This window comes from Chiloscyllium plagiosum, unplaced genomic scaffold (assembly GCF_037043375.1).
Source record: "Chiloscyllium plagiosum isolate Xiang-an unplaced genomic scaffold, Cpla_swu_hap1 HiC_scaffold_17, whole genome shotgun sequence".
Lineage (NCBI taxonomy): Eukaryota > Metazoa > Chordata > Chondrichthyes > Orectolobiformes > Hemiscylliidae > Chiloscyllium > Chiloscyllium plagiosum.
The window spans coordinates 13,914,661-13,933,253 of NW_028270155.1; the positions used below are offsets into that span (position 1 = coordinate 13,914,661).

An 18,593-nucleotide genomic window follows, 5' to 3' on the forward strand; every position below is an offset into this window, starting at 1 on the left:
CCTTTCCCCTCTCACCTTAAGCCTATACTCTCTAATTTTGGACTCCCCCACCCCGGGAAAAATACCTTGTCTGTTTACCCGTCATGATTTTATAAACCTTGATAAGGTCACCCCTCAGCCTCTGATGCTCCAGGGAAAATAGCCACAGCCTATTCAGCCTCTCCCCTGTAACTCAAACCCTCCACCCTGACAGCATCCTTGTAAATCTTTTCTGAACCCTTTCAAGTTTCACAACACCCTTCCTATAGGAGGAAGTCCTGAATTGCACGCAATACTCCAAAAGAAGCTGAACCAATGTCCTTTAAGCTGCAATATGACCTCCCAACTCATGTTCTCAATGCACTGACCAATAAAGGCAATCATACCTTCTTCACTATCCTATCTACTTGCAACTCTACTTTCAAAGAACTTTGCTTTATTCTATGGTAAATAGTATGTTGGCTTTGAATCAAAGGGAATTTAAGCACAGGGGTCTTCCTGCAGCTGCTTAAAGCCTTGCTGAGATGGTATCTGGGATGCGGTGTATAGTTTTACTCTCACTACGTGAAGTAGCTCTTAGCACAGAGAGAGTCTAAGAACAGTTCACACAATTGATTACTGGAAAATAGGGTTGTCCTACAAGGAGAGTGTGGTATATGAATAGAAAGGGTTTGGAGGAATATGGGCCAAGTGCTGGCAAATGGGACAAGATTAATTTAGGATATTTGGTCATTATGGACAAGTTGAATCAAAGTGTCTGTTTCTATGCTGTATATCTCTATGACTTGATGACTCTATGATGAGTCTGTCAGAAATAATATTAATGTAACTGGCCTAGCAGGTCGAAGTGAGGCTACATTATACTTTCAGGTGGTTATGAAGTTAGATGCATGACACTATTTTGAGGGAGAGTAAAGTGCCCCTTGGGTAGTGGCTAACATCTGTCCTCCAGTCAAAGTCCTGGTCAAATCTTATCATTGTCATAATACCACATATTGGAGCTTGATGTGCATTAGTTGGCTGCTATATTTCATGTATTGCAAACAACACCACTTCAAAATGCTTCCTTGTTTGTGAAAGTGCCCCGAGGGCATGAAAGGTGCTATAAAAATGCAAGTCTTTGGTTTCTGCTGGAGGTAACGTTTCATGTCACTGTTAGCCTCCAGATGAAGTAGGAAGCATCTTGCATCAACGTAAACTACATAAATACACAATCCAGTTCACCATATTTTTTATCTAAAGGAGAATGATATGTACACTTTTTCTTTGGTCATACAAATTTCCTTTGAGTCAGGCTATATTTGCATAAGTGCGCACCAACAAAAACAAATCCTAATGGACGACTGCAAAGATCCTCAGCAACACGGCAAGCAAAAACGCAATGCAAGTATTCAGTGCTGTGCTAACAGCAATTTAATTTGCTGTATGCCAACGATTGTTTGATCTATAACTGCCTAAAGAAAAACACAACATTCAGAATTGGGTTGCCTGAGAGACCTGTAAAAGAATGTGGATTTAAGAAGTTTAGCATCATTAAGAGGATTAGCAGAATGGAAGGGATTCTCTGAATGGTGGATAAGTATTCACTGAGTATGCAGACAAGCTAATTCTCATATTGTTTTCTAAGAAACAATTAGAATAAAGGGATTGTGTGATGATTTGTTGGCTCCCAAGGTAATACTGTTAAATTCAGCTTAAAGTCCATTTGTGGACTGCCATGTGTCAGCTTAGTTCAAGATGTAGCATTTTTGCCTTCTAGACATAAGGTAATTGTGGTTTTGAACACCACATCAGCTCCATGGCTATTATTTCTAAAGGTGAAGTTGATCTATGGCTTGATCTGCCAATTCATGTTGAGGCTGAAATCAGCTAATTCAAACAAAACCTCTGCTCAGTGTTCCTCCCTTAATTGATAAACTGACCATTTTATTGCCATGTTGTGAGTGTACTGCTTTTAAGGAACATTGGCTCACTTTTTGTAATTTCTCATCAAAAAAAACTAAAGCAGTGTTTTTCACATCTTTAGGATTTCCAGTCCTCTTTCTCAACCCAAACACATCTCGCTCCCACTTAAAGCTGTCCATTGCCGGCAACCTTATACAATCAATCTTGTCTCATTTTTGATCCTAGCTTGAAAGAAAAACTCTTTAGATGAGAAGTTAGACAGCAGAGTGGTGAAGAGCATTAAGAAGCTGGTAAGATAAATCACTAAAAAGCTAAGCTAACTGTGTTTGATAGCCATGCAATGAGTGGATGGAAGGGGGAATTCCTGAGGTGTTCTTATGATTGCTTAAGGTAAGTTCGCTGGAACTTCACAGAAGCCCTGGAGCATTGAGATAAACAGAGATTGTGCCCTTTCTCTGTGTTTCTGAAGATTTACTCTTGATATCACAAGGGTGATTGAGAAGAAAGTCATATCTTATCAAAACATAGGGCTGCTCCGTCATCAGAGAGAAATAACTGGTGGTGGCTTACCTGGGGGTCACCATGTCCTCAGGCAAGGGAGACGCTGAGAAGTAGAGTAAATTGTGCTAGCCTTGGCCAGTACAGGAATTGAACCCACACTGTAGGCATTAACTCTGCATCGTAAACCAGGCATTCAGCCAACTGAGCGAAACTGACCCCCAGCTGGTGGTAGTGCTTTTGTGGGACTCAGTCTCATTATTTACAATCTAGTATTGCACTTTGCTGAGCATTGCAAAACAGAATTGAGCAATTAGTTAGTGGTATTTATCCATTAGAGGAACAATAATATCTATCGAACAAGCAATAGTTTAGCATCAGACTTCATAGGGAATTCCAATATATCCCCTGCTGCTGAACTGCCCATGCATGATTTCTAACCTCTCCAGTTTTTCTATTTTCATCATAACCTTACTAATCTCTCGATTTTATCAATCATGCTATAATGGAAGGAAATATGAAGTTACTCACTTTGGTAGTAATGAAGGAGCAGAATATTTTTTAAAACATCTGGAACTCCTTGGCATTGATACATTTGAGGAGAAAGTGAGAACTGCAGATACTGGAGATCAGAGCTAAAAAATGTGTTGCTGGAAAAGCGCAGCAGGTCAGGCAGCATCCAAGGAGCAGGAGAATCGACGTTTCAGGCATAAGCCCTTCTTCAGGAATGAGGCTGGTGTGCCCAGCAGGGTAAGATAAAAGGTAGGGAGGAGGGACTTGGGGGAGGGGCATTGGGAATGCGATAGGTGGAAGGAGGTTAAGGTGAGGGTACTAGGCCGGAGAGGGGGTGGGGGCTGAGAGGTCGGGAAGAAGATTGCAGGTCAAGAAGGCGGTGCTGAGTCAGAGGGTTGGGACTGAGATAAGGTGGGGGGAGGGGAAATGAGGAAGCTGGAGAAATCTGCATTCATCCCTTGTGGTTGGAGGGTTCCTTGGCGGAAGATGAGGCGCTCTTCCTCAAGGCGTCGTGTTGCCATGGTCTGGCGATGGAGGAGGCCAAGGACCTGCATGTCCTTGGTGGAGTGGGAGGGGGAGTTAAAGTGTTCAGCCACGAGGTGGTTGGGTTGGTTGGTGCGGGTATCCCAGAAGTGTTCTCTGAAACGTTCCGCAAGTAGGCGGCCTGTCTCCCCAGTGTAGGGGATGCCACATCGGCTGCAGCGAATGCAGTAAATGATGTGTGTGGAGGTGCAGGTGAATTTGAGATGGATTTGGAAGGATCCCTTGGGGCCTTGGAGGGAAGTGAGGGGGGAAGGTGTGGGCGCAAGTTTTGCATTTCTTGCGGTTGCAGGGGGAGGTGCCAGGAGTGGAGGTTGGGTTGGTGGGGGGTGTGGACCTGACGAGGGAGTCGCGGAGGGAGTGGTCTTTCCGGAACGCTGATAGGGGAGGGGAGGGAAATAAATCCTTGGTGGTGGGGTCCGTTTGGAAGTGGCGGAAATGACGAAGGATGATACGATGTATTTGGAGGTTGGTGGGGTGGTAGGTGAGGACTAGTGGGGTTCTGTCCTGGTGGTGATTGGAGAGGCAGGGTTCAAGGGCGGAGGAGCGGGAAGTGGAGGAGATGCGGTGGAGAGCATCGTCAACCACGTCTGAGGGGAAATTGTGGAATTGGTCCTCCTGGGAGCAGATGCGGCGGAGGCGAAGAAATTGGGAATATGGGATGGTGTTTCTACAGGGGGCAGGGTCGGAGGAGGTGTAATCTAGGTAGCTGTGGGAATCGGTTGGTTTATAGTAACCGTCCGTGTTGAGTTGGTCGTCCGAGATAGAAATGGAGAGGTCTAGGAAGGGGAGGGAGGAGTCTGAGACAGTCCAGGTACATTTGAGGTCAGAGTGGAAGGTGTTAGTAAAGTGGATGAACTGTTCAACCTCCTCATGGGAGCACGAGGTAGTGCAGATACAGTCATCGATGTAGCGGAGGAAAAGGTGGGGGGTGGTGCCAGTGTAGCTGCAGAAAATGGACTGTTCCACATATCTGATGAAGAGGCAGGCATAGTGTGCCCCATGCGGGTGCCCATGGCTACTCCTTTAGTTTGGAGGAAGTGGGAGGATTGGAAAGAGGTTGTTCAGAGTGAGGACCAGTTCAGTCAGTCGAAGGAGGGTGTCAGTGGAAGGGTACTGGTTGGGTCGGCGGGACAGGAAGAAGCGGAAGGCTTGGAGGCCTTTGTGATGGGGGATGAAGGTGTGTAGGGACTGGATGTCCATGGTGAAGATAAGGTGTTGGGGGCCGGGGAAGCGAAAATCATGGAGGAGGTGGAGGGCGTAGGTGGTGTCCCAAACGTAGGTGGGGAGTTCTTGGACTAAGGGGGACAGGACAATGTCGAGGTATGCAGTCCTTCGACTGACTGAACTGGTCCTCACTCTGAACAACTTCTCTTTCCAATCCTCCCACTTCCTCCAAACCAAAGGAGTAGCCATGGGCACCCGCATGGACCCCAGCTACGCCTGCCTCTTCATCGGATATGTGGAACAGTATATCTTCTGCAGCTACACTGGCACCACCCCCCACCTTTTCCTCCGCTACATCGATGACTGTATCGGCACTACCTCGTGCTCCCACGAGGAAGTTGAACAGTTCATCCACTTTACTAACTTCCACCCTGACCTCAAATTTACCTGGACCATCTCAGACTCCTTCCTCCCCTTCCTAGACCTTTCCATTTCTATCTCGGGCGACCGACTTAACACGGACATTTATTATAAACCGACCAACTCCCACAGCTACCTAGATTACACCTCCTAGATTACACCTCCTCCCACCCTGCCCCCTGTAAAAACGCCATCCCATATTCCCAATTCCTTTGCCTCCACCGCATCTGCTTCCAGGAGGACCAATTCCACTATCGAACAACCCAGATGGCCTCCTTCTTCAAAGACCGCAATTTCCCCTCAGGCATGGTTGACGATGCTCTCCACCGCATCTCCTCCACTTCCCGCTCCTCCGCCCTTGAACCCTGCCTCTCCAATCGCCACCAGGACAGAACCCCACTAGTCCTCACCTACCACCCCACCAACCTCCAAAGACATCGTCATTTCCTTCGTCATTTCCGCCACCTCCAAACAGACCCCACCACCAAGGATTTATTTCCCTCCCCTCCCCTATCAGTGTTCCGGAAAGAGCACTCCCTCCGCGACTCCCTCGTCAGGTCCACACCCCCCACTAACCCAACCTCCACTCCTGGCACCTCCCCCTGCAACCGCAAGAAATGCAAAACTTGCGCCCACACCTTCCCCCCTCACTTCCCTCCAAGGCCCCAAGGGATCCTTCCAAATCCATCACAAATTCCTCTACACACATCATTTACTGCATCCGCTGCACCCGATGTGGCATCCTCTACATTGGGGAGACAGGCCGCCTACTTGTGGAACGTTTCAGAGAACACCTCTGAGACACCCAACCAACCCAACCACCCCGTAGCTGAACACTTTAACTCCCCCTCGCACTCCGCCTAGGACATGCAGATCCTTGGCCTCCTCCATCGCCAGACCATGGCAACATGACACCTGGAGGAAGAGCAACTCATCTTCCGCCTAGGAACCCTCCAACCACAAGGGATGAATGCAGATTTCTCCAGCTTCCTCATTTCCCCTCCCCCCACCTTATCTCAGTCCCAACCCTCAGACTCAGCACCGCCTTCTTGACTTGCAATCCTCTTCCCGACCTCTCAGCCCCCACCCCCTTTCTGGCCTATCACCCTCACCTTAACCTCCTTCCACCTATCGCATTCCCAACGCCCCTCCCCCAAGTCCCTCCTCCTCTATACCTTTTATCTTACCCTGCTTGGCACACCTTCCTCATTCCTGATGAAGGGCTTATGCCCGAAACATTGATACATTTGAGTGCATTCATAAAGGAACAAGAAGCAAATGGCCTATTGGTCTTTTTTGCAGTGATGTTGCAGTAGAAGAATAAGGATTTTGCTGCAATTATACAGGACTTTGTTGGCACTACTGTGATGAAGGTTCATTATGTATTACTGAAGACTGCATAAGTCCAAACAGAAGTTATAATTAGAAGAAATAAAAGACAGCTTTCAATAATGGATCCAGCACAAAGACAGGAACCCTCTTTGTATCATGAGTCCAAACTCCAGAAGTTTTCACGTGTTTTAAAATTGCTGGTTGATTGAAAACTTGTACAACTTAGATCAGTCTAAATCTTAACCTGAGGCAGGACCACCCTTCAGCTGATCTCAGGATACTTTAAGAACTCATAAATAGCTTTCAAAACCCACTTTTTGTGCCCAATTAACACTTGTTACTTAAAAGTTGCTGTTGAAATCCAGTTTGCCCACTGATGTGTTAATTGTCAATTTGTTGGACCTGTCCATCTGCGTACATTATTTCTCACTTCAAGACAATATAATGTCTCAGAGTGTTCATGTTGTATTGAACATGAATGAACTGTTTGTTTATAAAGGTCTCCATACATTTTGTGCCAAGGACAGAATTACTGAGAAGAGCCCGAGCTATGCCTTTTCCTGACTTTCTCAGTCTCTTTGGACTATACATTTCAAAAAACATACAGATACTGTAATTAATGAAAGTTATTTGGAAAGATAGCCTTTATTCACAATTGATGTGAATCAGTACATTAAGCTACAGAATAATTGAGATGCTTCTAATTAATTGCCTATTGTTGGCTGATGACTACTTGCAATTCTATATTCGGTGCACCATAATCTCATGATTTCTGTATTAGTCTAAAATGGCATCTTGACCTTGTTAGACCAGCCCACTATGCATGTTTATAAAAGATAGATTAAGCAAACTAAACCTCAATCTACAATCTAAAATCCAGGTCTGTCCAACATCTACACACAAAGATTGGTTACAGGTAAAGGTAGCACACTTTTGCAAATTGTCGTTAATTCAGTTCAGTACTTCTGATCTCCATCTTCGCAAGTTTGTTTTTTTTCAAAGAGTTGGATGCTTTAAAATGAAGTAAGTGGAGGATTCCCAGAAAGCTGCAAATTTGAATTTCTCGGAAGGTGGTTCTCAGATGAATACGTGTTGTGACTCATTGAAGTAGTGCACTGGAAATCAAACCCCACCTACATAGACATCCACATGAGGAAAGAACCTTTGGTTTTTATCATGACATTTTAGAAATACAGTCACTCTAAATTAACTGTTGTGTGTCCTATTAAGTTGCTGTGGGAGTGATATAAATGCACTGCAAAGTAAAGAATTTCACATTGGCAATTTTGAGCTATAGAGTCATAGAATCATACAGCAATAGACCCATCAGTTCATGCAGGCCATAATCCCAAACTAAACAGGTCCCACCTACCTGTGCTTGGCCCTTATCCCTCCAAACATTTCATATTCGGGACCTCATCTGAATATCTTTTAAATGTTGTAATTGCACCCACATCGACCAACACCTCTTGAATTTCATTCCACACATGAACAATTTTCTATTAAAAATAATTGCCTCTCTTGTCTTTCTTAAATCTTTCTCCCCTCACGTTAAAAATATTCTGCCTAGTCTTGAAATCCATCACCCGAGGGAAAAGACACCTGCCCTTCACTTTATCTCTACCCCTCATGATTTCATCCTATCAGACCACCTCAACCTCCTACGCTCCAATCACAGCCTATTTATTTTCTCTCTTCTATATTTTTGAGGTAAAAATGCAAATGCATTTTGTGGACTGTTGCAATCATGAGTGGAGAATTTGAGTCATTAAGGTTTTACAGCATGGAAAATGACCCTTTGGCCCACCATGTCCATGCCAGTGTTTAAAATCACCCTTTTAGACAGTGGGTTCCAGATACTACAACCCTCTGGGTGAAAATATTTTCCTCAAATCCCCTCTAAACCTCCTGCTCCTTACCTTAAAACTGAGGCCTCTGGTTATTGACTCCTCTACTAAGGAGAAAGCTTTCTCCCTATGTACCTATTTCATGTATGCTCATGTGAACTCTGTGCACCTCAACCACCTTCCCCCCACCCTGCTTAGCCTTGTCTACTCAGTGGAAAATAACCTGAACCTGCCTTGTGCAGCCTGACAATTTCTACCTTAGTCATGGTCCCCATTATCAGCCTTTACTTCTCCCTGGCATATTGTCATCCATCCCTTGGCCTAACGGTGGCACGGTGGCTCAGTGGTTAGCACTACTGCCTCACAGCACCAGGGTCCCAGGTTCGATTCCAGCCTCAGGCAATATACATTCATCCCGTGTCTGTGTGGGTTTCCTCCGGTTTCCTCCCACAGTCCAAAACATGTGCAGGTCAGGTGAATTGGCCATGCTAAATTGCCAATAGTGTCAGGTGCATTAGTCAGAGGGAAATGGGTCTGGGTGGGTTATTCTTCGGAGTGTCAGTGTGGACTTGTTGGGCCGAAGGGCCTGTTTCCACACTGTAGGGAATCTAATCCAACTGTTTCTGGTTTCCAATTCCACCTATCCACTCACTCCCTTCCCACTCCCCCTTCAGCTTATAGACCACCTTTCCTGAGCTACAGTCAGTTCTAAATGCAGGAAGCGTTAACTCAGATTTCTCTGCACAGATGTTGCTGCCAGACCTGCTGACCTTTCTCCAGTAATTTCTATTTTGGTTTCAGATTTCCAGCATCCACAATTCTTTGTTTTATTATAACTGAGCCTGCCTAGTCTCTCTTCATAGTTGAAGTCTTGTTTCGTCTACTTAGTGCACTCTGATTTTCCAACAATTTGGATAATTGGATGAAAAACAAGTCCCTTTCCAGGTGTTTGCTGTGACTTTCTAAAATTTGCCTAGCCCCCAATCCAGCCCATGTGCTGAGTAATGTACCCCCCTTAAGGGCACTGTGCGTCAACCTACAGCATGTGGACTGCAGTAGTTCAAGAAGGCAGCTCACCACCACCCTCTCAAGGGCAAATACTGATGAACCAGTAATGTCCATGTTGCCTGAATGAATTTAAACAAGTAATGTTTTACATTGGAAGGGTGCTATTTGGCCCACAGTAAATCTGAAACTCTGTAAAAGAACTCAGTCCTGTTCCCCTGCTCTTGCCTTTTCAAACATTATTTTCCGTCAAGCACACTAATGCTGTTTTGATCAGCCATTCTAGTCCTCGCATTCACACTCAGTTAATCTCTCTGTTTTTATTTGAAAGACCATTAACTGCGACTTAGGAGGAAAATACAAGCAATAGTAGCCGTTCACTGCCAGGTTTAGGTTTGGCGTCTTATAGACAGTCCGAAAGATTGAGTGTTCTTGATGTAAAATCGGTCTTTCTTAGTAAAACCTTGCTGAACCAGACTGTTTGCTTTATGCTTCTCTGGAAATTCATGAACGACAGAGATCACTGCAGCTCTCTCTTGCTCTCACCTGGCCTGCCCTTATTTAAATACCAAACCTGCTTTGTGCAGTAATACTTCTTGATCTAGCAACTTATACAGTCACATCCAGAAATTCCAGTCACTGCAGCTTAAGAACAGTAGGTCATTTATTTAGGTTAATGCAGCCACAGGTTTCTATTTGCACACACTGGAAACTATAACAATTTGCTTAATTGTAAGTGAAATAAACAGTCTTCTTAACCACGTATTTGAATGTCTTTAACTTCTGTCTGGAACTGAGATAATTAGATGCTGAAATACAGCTTTATAATTAATGAATTAATGAAAGGCCATCCTAACTTCATTTATTCGTGTACAGTCACCTTGCTCACTAATTAAACTCTTTGCTTGAATATTAAATAGAACATTATCTGCAAACACACCACACACACACACATGCAAATAGTGAAAACATTTATAACTTAGCAACGTTAATGACATCAATTAGTGAGATCTTCAAACTTTCTCTTGAGATCTACTGCACCACAACCATAAAACCACTTGCCATAATAGTGCAATTGCTTATTTTGCTGTGGATTTTGTGATTGTTTTTACACTGACGTATGTCGAAGAATCCCAAAGATTGGTAATAGATCCCCATATAATTATGACATGGACTTGGATCTAATGGCACAATTGCAAAGTTTGCGGATGAGATGAAGATGATGGAAAATAGTGCCAAAGGTTAAGAGATCACAGACAAAAAGGGGAAGTGGAGAGATTCATTGAAGATTGAATTCAACATCAACTCATACAGCACAGGAGAGGTTCTACAGCTCATGGCACAAAGAAGAAATGCATTTTGGAAAGAAAAATGTTAAAGGAGCAGTATAAACCAATTGGCGCTCTTTTAACAAGGGTGTAGGAACAGAGGAACCATAAGAACATGTCATTTGTCAGACCTGTGATTGGAAAGCTCTAAAATCACTGCTATAAATAAAATAAAGAACTGTGGATGCTGGAAATCTATAACCTGGTGTTGTGTGATTTTTAACTTTGTACACCCCAGTCCAACACCGGCATCTCCGAATCACTCTATAACAATATATTGATCCAATAAAGCCCCTATTAAATTTACAACAACTCAATTTTCAAAACCAGACAGCAGCTGTCGTCTCCAGTGTGGATCTTCCTCTGTTTGTAGATATCCCGGGTCACCTTTGATCTTTTGCTGCACAGTTTTTCCCATGAGAAAGGTACCTTTGATGGAGAGCATTTTCAGGCAGTCTGTCTAACAGTGGCAGGTGGTGCGCTTTCTGGCTAACTCCAAAATGCCTGTTTTTTACACTACAAACATCGGATTGTCTCATTGGTTCAATGTTGTCAAAACAGTAAAATTCAAATTCAATTGGGTTTTAGTATCTTGGGGCATTGTTTAAACTGATTGGTTAAATTCAAAGTGCTGTGAAAACAATTGAGATATCTAGGTTACAGCCAAAGCTTACATCTTAAGGTAACAGCTTTCAATTCTCCAGTACACTCTGTGCCTGCTAGTCAGTCACATGACAGGTGCTTGGCAGCTTTCACTATCTCTTAAAGGTACAGTACACACCTTCAACTTCATAACACCTGGGCTGGCTTACATGTGACTCCAGACCTCAGCAATGTGGTTGAATCCTAACTGCCCTCTGGGATTAGGAATGGACAATAACTACTGGCCTGCACCAGCAATGCCCACATGCCATGAATGAATTTAAGAAAAGGCTGTAACCAATTGCCAATCCAGACAGAAGACAATGCCTACCACAAATTCAGTGCTGTGCAAGTGTGAGACTTCAAACGAGTGAAACAGGAGGATATCTACAGTTCCTCTGGTGAAAGTGAAATGGATCCAGCTTTGTATCTGCACTAGAGCATTAGAAAACAGAAGTAGAAACAGGATTGCACCATATTGTCTGTCATCCAGTTTGATCTTGGCTTTTTTACGTTATTTCTTAGAGCAGATCTGTAATAAAGCTTTGAGGAACATGTTTACAATATCATCACTGTATCACAGCATGTGACCCTAAGGTATAAAGCTCTCAGTCTCCATCTTACTCAGCTCTGTCCTCTTTCAGTGTTACATGCTGGGGATACATACCACAGAGCAAATTTTTTTGCTTGAGTCCAGGTGAGCAAATGTGATTATTATGCACATGTATAATTACCAGGAAGTGTAATAAAAGTTTGTTAAAGTCTTCAGTACTACATGTCTCATTTATCTGACAGGATCTAATATGAGTTGCAGATCATCAGATATTACGGCTCCTACTCCACTTTCCCGCCCACTCCCTGAATCCATTGATTTCTCAAGAGACTGAAAAATCTATCTCTGTGAAATTGCAACCTGGAAAGTTATGCTAAAAAGATACAGTGGTAAATTTTGATCTCTGAGGCCTTGATTGAATCTGACTGCATAGCCTACTGTTATATAGCCTACCTTTACTGAATTTGAAAATTCATCTCAGAATGTTGCTACCTAGTTGAATTTTTTTTTTTGAACCAGCAAATAAATGCCAACTTTCCAAAACCACAATGTTAACCACCTTCTGAGAACCAAACTAAGGAGACAGATTTTAACCAGATCCCCCAATAATCAAGCTGGCAAGATCTGGCACAGTGCTGGTATTACAGTATCATGCCAGGTATCCAACTGATGCCATACCCTTCCTTTATTCCATCATGGGACATGGGCATTGCTGGCAAAACCAACATTTGTTGCCCATCAGAGTGGCAGTGTCTCTGACACTTGCCTTTTCATCTGTCTGCCAAGGATCCATATTAACAAGCCCAATCGGGGAATGCATTGTCTATGAGTTCCAACTGGCTGACCTCATCACAATCACTACAGCTCCCATTTCTGGCTCAGTGTATTGATTGGCATGGGATATGAGTGCAGATAGCAAACCCTGTTCTCCTGATCTGTCTGGTTCCATCACAGAGTTTGATATCTCATTCCTCATCCCCTACAATTTCCATTGTGTTGGGGCAGCTTATTAATGTCTCATGGTTCTTGGTTGCCCGGAGGAGGCATGAACCACAGCCCACATTCAGGAATCTGGAAAGCTGAGCTTGACGTGTCATCCCTGTGCTCCCTTGCTCACTCACCCAGCACGCACCGTATGCAAAACCAATGGCCTATTCCAATGCTATAGTTCACATGTAAATACTTTTGTTTGGAGGGATTATTTTTTTTTTAACTGATGACATAACATTGTGACTTACTTCTAATCCAAGAATACATACTGACTACTTCTGTTATTGTGGAACATGAATGACCTGAAAATATCCACCAATGATGGATAATACAGAGCAGGTTTTGCCTGTTACTGACCTGGAATTTACATTGAAGTATCATTATTCAATTCATTTGTGCTTTATCTCTGAAAGAAGTCTCATGATTCTATCTATTGTTTGCAGGTGAAGGAAGCCATGCAGAGAATCCATGATAGAGGAAACATAGGGAAACTTATCCTGGATGTCGAAAAGTCCCCAACTCCTTTGGTAAGTAATTCTTGAAATTTTGAAGGCAATTGGGGCAGCACATTGGTTAGCACTGCTGCCTCACATCACCAGGGACCTGGGTTTGATTCCACCCTTGGGCAACTGTCTGCGTGGAGTTTGCGCATTCGCCTGTGTCTACGTCAGTTGCCTTCCATACCCCAAAGATGAGCACGTTAGGCGGATTGGCCATGGGAAATGTTGGGTTACAGGGATTGGGGTGGGGGTGGGGTGGGGGGAGGGGTGGTGGATCTGTATGTGATGCTCTTTGGAGAGTCACTTTGAACTCGATGGGCTGAATGGCCTGCTTGAAACTTTATTGCTGGAACAGCACAGCAGGTCAGGCAGCATCCAGGGAACAGGAGATTCGACGTTTCGGGCACAGGCCCTTCTTCAGGAATCACAGGCCTGAAGAAGGGCCTGTGCCCGAAACGTCGAATCTCCTGTTCCCTGGATGCTGCCTGACCTGCTGTGCTGTTCCAGCAATAAAGTTTCAACTTTGATCTCCAGCATCTGCAGACCTCACTTTCTCCTGAATGGCCTGCTTCCATTCTGTAGGGATTCTAGGATTCTATGAAATATGTCAAAAAGCCAGTGTACTGAGGCATGAAATTAATAAGCATGTTCAGGGATTACATCAATGGCTAATGTTATCAGAAATGAGGAGTTCCATCCTTGATGAAAACAAAAGTAGAGGTGGGAAACCTTAAGACCTGATTTCAGGATGTGTAATAAAATCTCAAGGTACACACCAAACTGCATTGACATTATAAATTCCAGTGCAGATGAACATGTGGACATCCCTATGCCGTTCCTTTTCCTCTGTTTGTTCTTTATCATGCAGAACTGTGGAGAATGAACAAGACAAAATTCACCATTTGGCCCAACCAGTTCAAGTTGGTGCATATGATTCACTCAAGCCTATTCTTGTCTTTGCTAACGAACCCTTATAACCATCTGCTCGGTTCTACTTATAATGTGTGTCTAATTTCTCCTTAAAGTCATCAATAATATTTTCTTCAACTACTCTCTGGCACAGCAAGTTCCACAGTCTGATCACTCTTTCCATAAAGACATTTTGTCTGAATTCCATATTGGATTTCTTGGTGATGATCTCTTATTGATGGTAAAAACACTTCAACCCCAGGGCATCAATGTGGACTTCAACAGTTTCCTCATTTCCCCTTCCCCCACCTCACCCCAGTTCCAAACTTCCAGCTCAGCACTGTCCCCATGACTTGTCCTACCTGCCTATCTTCTTTTCCACCTATTCACTCCACCCTCCTCCCTGACCTATCACCTTCATCCCCTCCCCCACTCACCTATTGTACTCTATGCCACTCTGCCTGTATTCCTGATGAAGAGCTTTTGCCCGAAACGTCGATTTTACTGCTCCTCGGATGCTGCCTGAACTGCTGTGCTTTTCCAGCACCACTAATCCAGAATCTCATATTGATGTCCAATTTTTCCCCTTTCCCAAAAGAGGAAACATTTTCTCTCTACTGATTCTATTAAAACCTTTCATAATTCTAAAGGCTTAAATCAGGTCATCACAACATAGCCTTCACATTTCAAGAGAGAGACCCAATCCCATACATTACTCCTGACTGTGTCCTCACATTTCTTATATCATTTTTTGTAAATTCCTTTGGAATACTCCTCAGGAACTACAGAGACCATTTGGCCCATTGAGTCTGCACTGACCCTCTGAAGGGCGTCCCACCCAGACCTAACTCAACCTCTCTTACCATAACTCTGCACTTTCCATGGCTAATTCACCTAGCCTGAATACTATAGGCAATTTAACATGGCCAATCCACCTAATCTACAGATCTTTGGACTATGGGAGGAAACCCGCACAGACACGGGGAGAACATGCAAGCTCCACACAGTCACCCAAAGCTGGAATTGAACCTGGATCCTTGGCACTGTGAGTACTTGGGCGGCATGGTGGCTCAGTGGTTAGAACTGCTGCCTCACAGCGCCAGGAACCCGGGTTTGATTCCTGCCTCAGGCCACTGCCTGTGGGGAGTTTGCACATTCTCCCCGTGTCTGCATGGGTTTCCTCTGGGTGCTGCAGTTTCCTCTCCCACAATCCAAAAATGTGCAGCTCAGATGAATTGGCGATGCTAAACTACCCGTAATGTTAGGTGCATTAGTCAGGGGTGTCTGTGTCTGGGTGTGTTACTCTTCAGAGGGTCAGTGTGGACTTGTTGGGCCAAATAGCCAGTTTCCACACTGGAGGGAATCTAAGCCACCATGTGTCTTTTTTACATGGCAACCAGAATTTTGCACAACACACCTCAAACTGTGGTTCAATACAAGTTGAGAATTCCTTTTCTAAGTTGATACATTTCCCGCTACAAGGAACCCTAATGCTTTAATTTCTAATCAGCTTTTCATGCCGTGTTGCCACTTTTTACAACGTGTGGATTTAAACTCTAATTTGTTTTTCTAATCAAATTAAGTTCTTACTTTAGTAACAAGTGACATCCTTACTTTAATTATCAAAATGTACTGGCTTACATTTATCTGCAAATTACGTGCCCATTTTGCAAATTTATTAATGTATTAATTTATTAATGTATTCTTGTAATTTGTTGCAGTCCTCCTCAGTACTGTCTCTCTTGCTTTTGCTCTCATTGTTTTCAATCTCTTTCACTGTTAGTCTATTTTTAATCCATCTTTTTCCTCTCCTTTCCTCTCTTTCTTTTCCTTTTGGCCCTCTGCTCATCTAGGGACTCAAAATGATGTCTGCCCTGAATTAAACTGTTTCAAAAATCACATTACACTGGGTTATAGGAGACAGGTTTATTTGAAACTGCAAGCTTTTGGAGTGCCCGCTCCTTCCTCAGGCACTTAGTTCCAGTATACATTCTGGAATTCTTTCTGTGAAACTCTTATCGCTCTGTCCTCCTTTGCAATGCTGCTTACTTTAACCAACCTTTGCATAACATCTCCTCACATCCCTTATGTTGGCTCAACGTCAATGTTTCTGATTACGCTCCTGTGAAAAGGCTTCAGTACACTTATTTGTGAAGTTGCACAGTTCCCAGGTTTTATTTCAGTGCTTCTAGAATATTCTGTCAATGGAGACCTTTAGCTTACGAATTCTATTATGAATCCTCTCTGTATTAATTCCACATGAAGACTGCAGTCTTCATGACACCTTTTCCTGTCAATCACAAGCTTATTGCACACGATCCTATCTGGAGACTCCAGCTTTTTGAGACTTTCATATCCTTTGCTAGATTTCATCATCATGCTGTGAAATGTTAACATAAGTTTTTGTAACTCTGAGGTGACCAGAGCTAACATAAAAGCAAAATATCTGCTGGAAGTCTGAAAGTACAAGAGAAACTCAGCAGGTCTGGCAGCGTCAGAAGTAGGTCAAAAAGCGTGGTGCTGGAAAAGCACAGCTGGTCAGGCAGCATCCGGGGAGCAGGAGAGTCGATGTTTCAAGCATAAGCTCTTTATTAGAAGTAGAGTCTATTTTTCATTTGCGATCAGTGCTGGGGTCATTTTTGGATTATTAATATCACAAAATTACAAAAGGGCGCTGTGATAGATTTTTGGGCTAAGTTCAAATTGCACAAGGTTTTGAAGAAGGATTCTCGCCATGATGCCCAGTGACATTTCTCCCCATATCTTACCAAACACACCTCATTACCTGTCTCACCCAATGCCGTCCCTGATGTCTGCATCCAGGCTTATCCAAGCATCATTCCTGGAACATCTCGCCACTCAGTAGATATCTGCCAAAAGACTTGGATCTTTTGCACCAGCACAATCTTTGTACAACTGTAGGGCATCCTGACAATTGTGGAAAGTCCGGTGCTGCCCCTCGCCAGTGATGTAATGACAAAACAGCCACAAGGTCACACTGCTCACAACGTGTAGCTGGAATGGCTGGCACCAAGTCATACAGACAACCCCATTCTCTCAACATCATGGAGGTTTCATCACCCGGTCACACAGTTTACCTGTCATTAGCTCCATCCTGTCAGATCACCCTTTCCAGGTCATACCCTCCACTCTGTCCTCAATGCCCACTGTTTCACCCATATCTTTTCACTGTCTAGTAGGGAACATCACATAGGCCGGGTACTAGATAATCCCAAATGATGAACCATAGCCAACAAAAGGGAGCACAAACCAAGGGAACAGAGGCCTCAGTTCAACTCTTACAATGTAACCCAAATCGTGGGCTCACAATTATCTCACAATCCGTGTTGCAGCCAGCTCCCATCTGTTGGAACGGGGTATCAATGAGATCCTGTCTGGCTTGAAGCACCCAATGCAGCTGGGCTCAGTCACGGATGAGAATTTTCTCCTCCTCCTCCTTGGATATCTGCCCCTGTTCTCCCAGTGTTTCAGCATCTGGAACATTGCTTCATCACCTGGTCCACCTGCAGAGACCACAGCCCATCAGAATGCTGTCTCAACTGTATGGGACTCTAACATACACTGGGTGTGCAGAGTGCTCCAGGATGCTGGAGTTGTGTTAACTGCCAGGGTAGCGGGCACACTCCTCCAGGAAATGGTAAGACTGATCATAAATCACCTGAACCGAATGGAACCACTTGCTGTTGCTAATTCTGCAGTGTATGATACCACCTTCTCAGTGCCATGTGTGTGCAGTTGATAGCATCCAGTACCTAGGGGAAACCAGCTATGTTCATGGATTCCACTTCCTGGACTGCAGCACTACCTCATCATGAGGGAATGAAATGAGCCAGTGTGCCGTTGCACAGTTAGCTCCAGCCACTTTCCTGCTGTATTAGTGCTGGTGTGACTGGGAGATCCCACACAGCTCTCCTGTCACTCCCTAGAAGGAGTCAGTCACATCAACATTCAATGTTGCAGTGCCCTTCACAAACACTGGGAGAGAATGGCCTCCCGGTTCTGCAGCTCGCCAATCCCCACCCTGCATCCAGCTTCCAGCATAGTATTCAGGCTGTTACAGAGCCTGGGCCTTGCTTATCACCAGATCATGGAATCGGGGCCTTCTGCACACTCCATGCATCCCGAGGGGCCCAGAGGCGAGATGTTCCTCACCTTCCATGCTGGTCTGCTTTTGCCCCTGCTGTCGACCCTGCTCCTCCTGCCTTCACCGCCACTTTCACAGTGGGGTAACCACAGCAACCAACATCCCAGCAGCAGCAGCAGGGCCCTGGACTCTCAGTGGCAATTATCTACATTGGGAACATAAAGAGTAAATTAAGTTCTGAGGTCTCAGAACAATCAGTAACGGCATACCCTGCAGATGAGGGTTGTACACTCTCCTCCGTACAGTCAGATATCCAGTTCCCCAGTAATGAGGACCATGCCTCCATCATTCATTCACCTT

The 18,593-nt window shown here is 44.3% G+C and overlaps 1 protein-coding gene across 1 annotated transcript in view; it reads left to right on the forward strand.

Moving 5' to 3' along the window:
• Positions 1-18,593, forward strand: part of vat1l (vesicle amine transport 1-like) — a 198,307-nt gene that overhangs the window by 167,257 nt on the left and 12,457 nt on the right. The window contains exon 8 of the mRNA XM_043706556.2: positions 13,163-13,246. Within this exon, the coding sequence (XP_043562491.1) occupies positions 13,163-13,246 (84 nt within the window). The remainder of the gene's footprint in view (positions 1-13,162; positions 13,247-18,593) is intronic.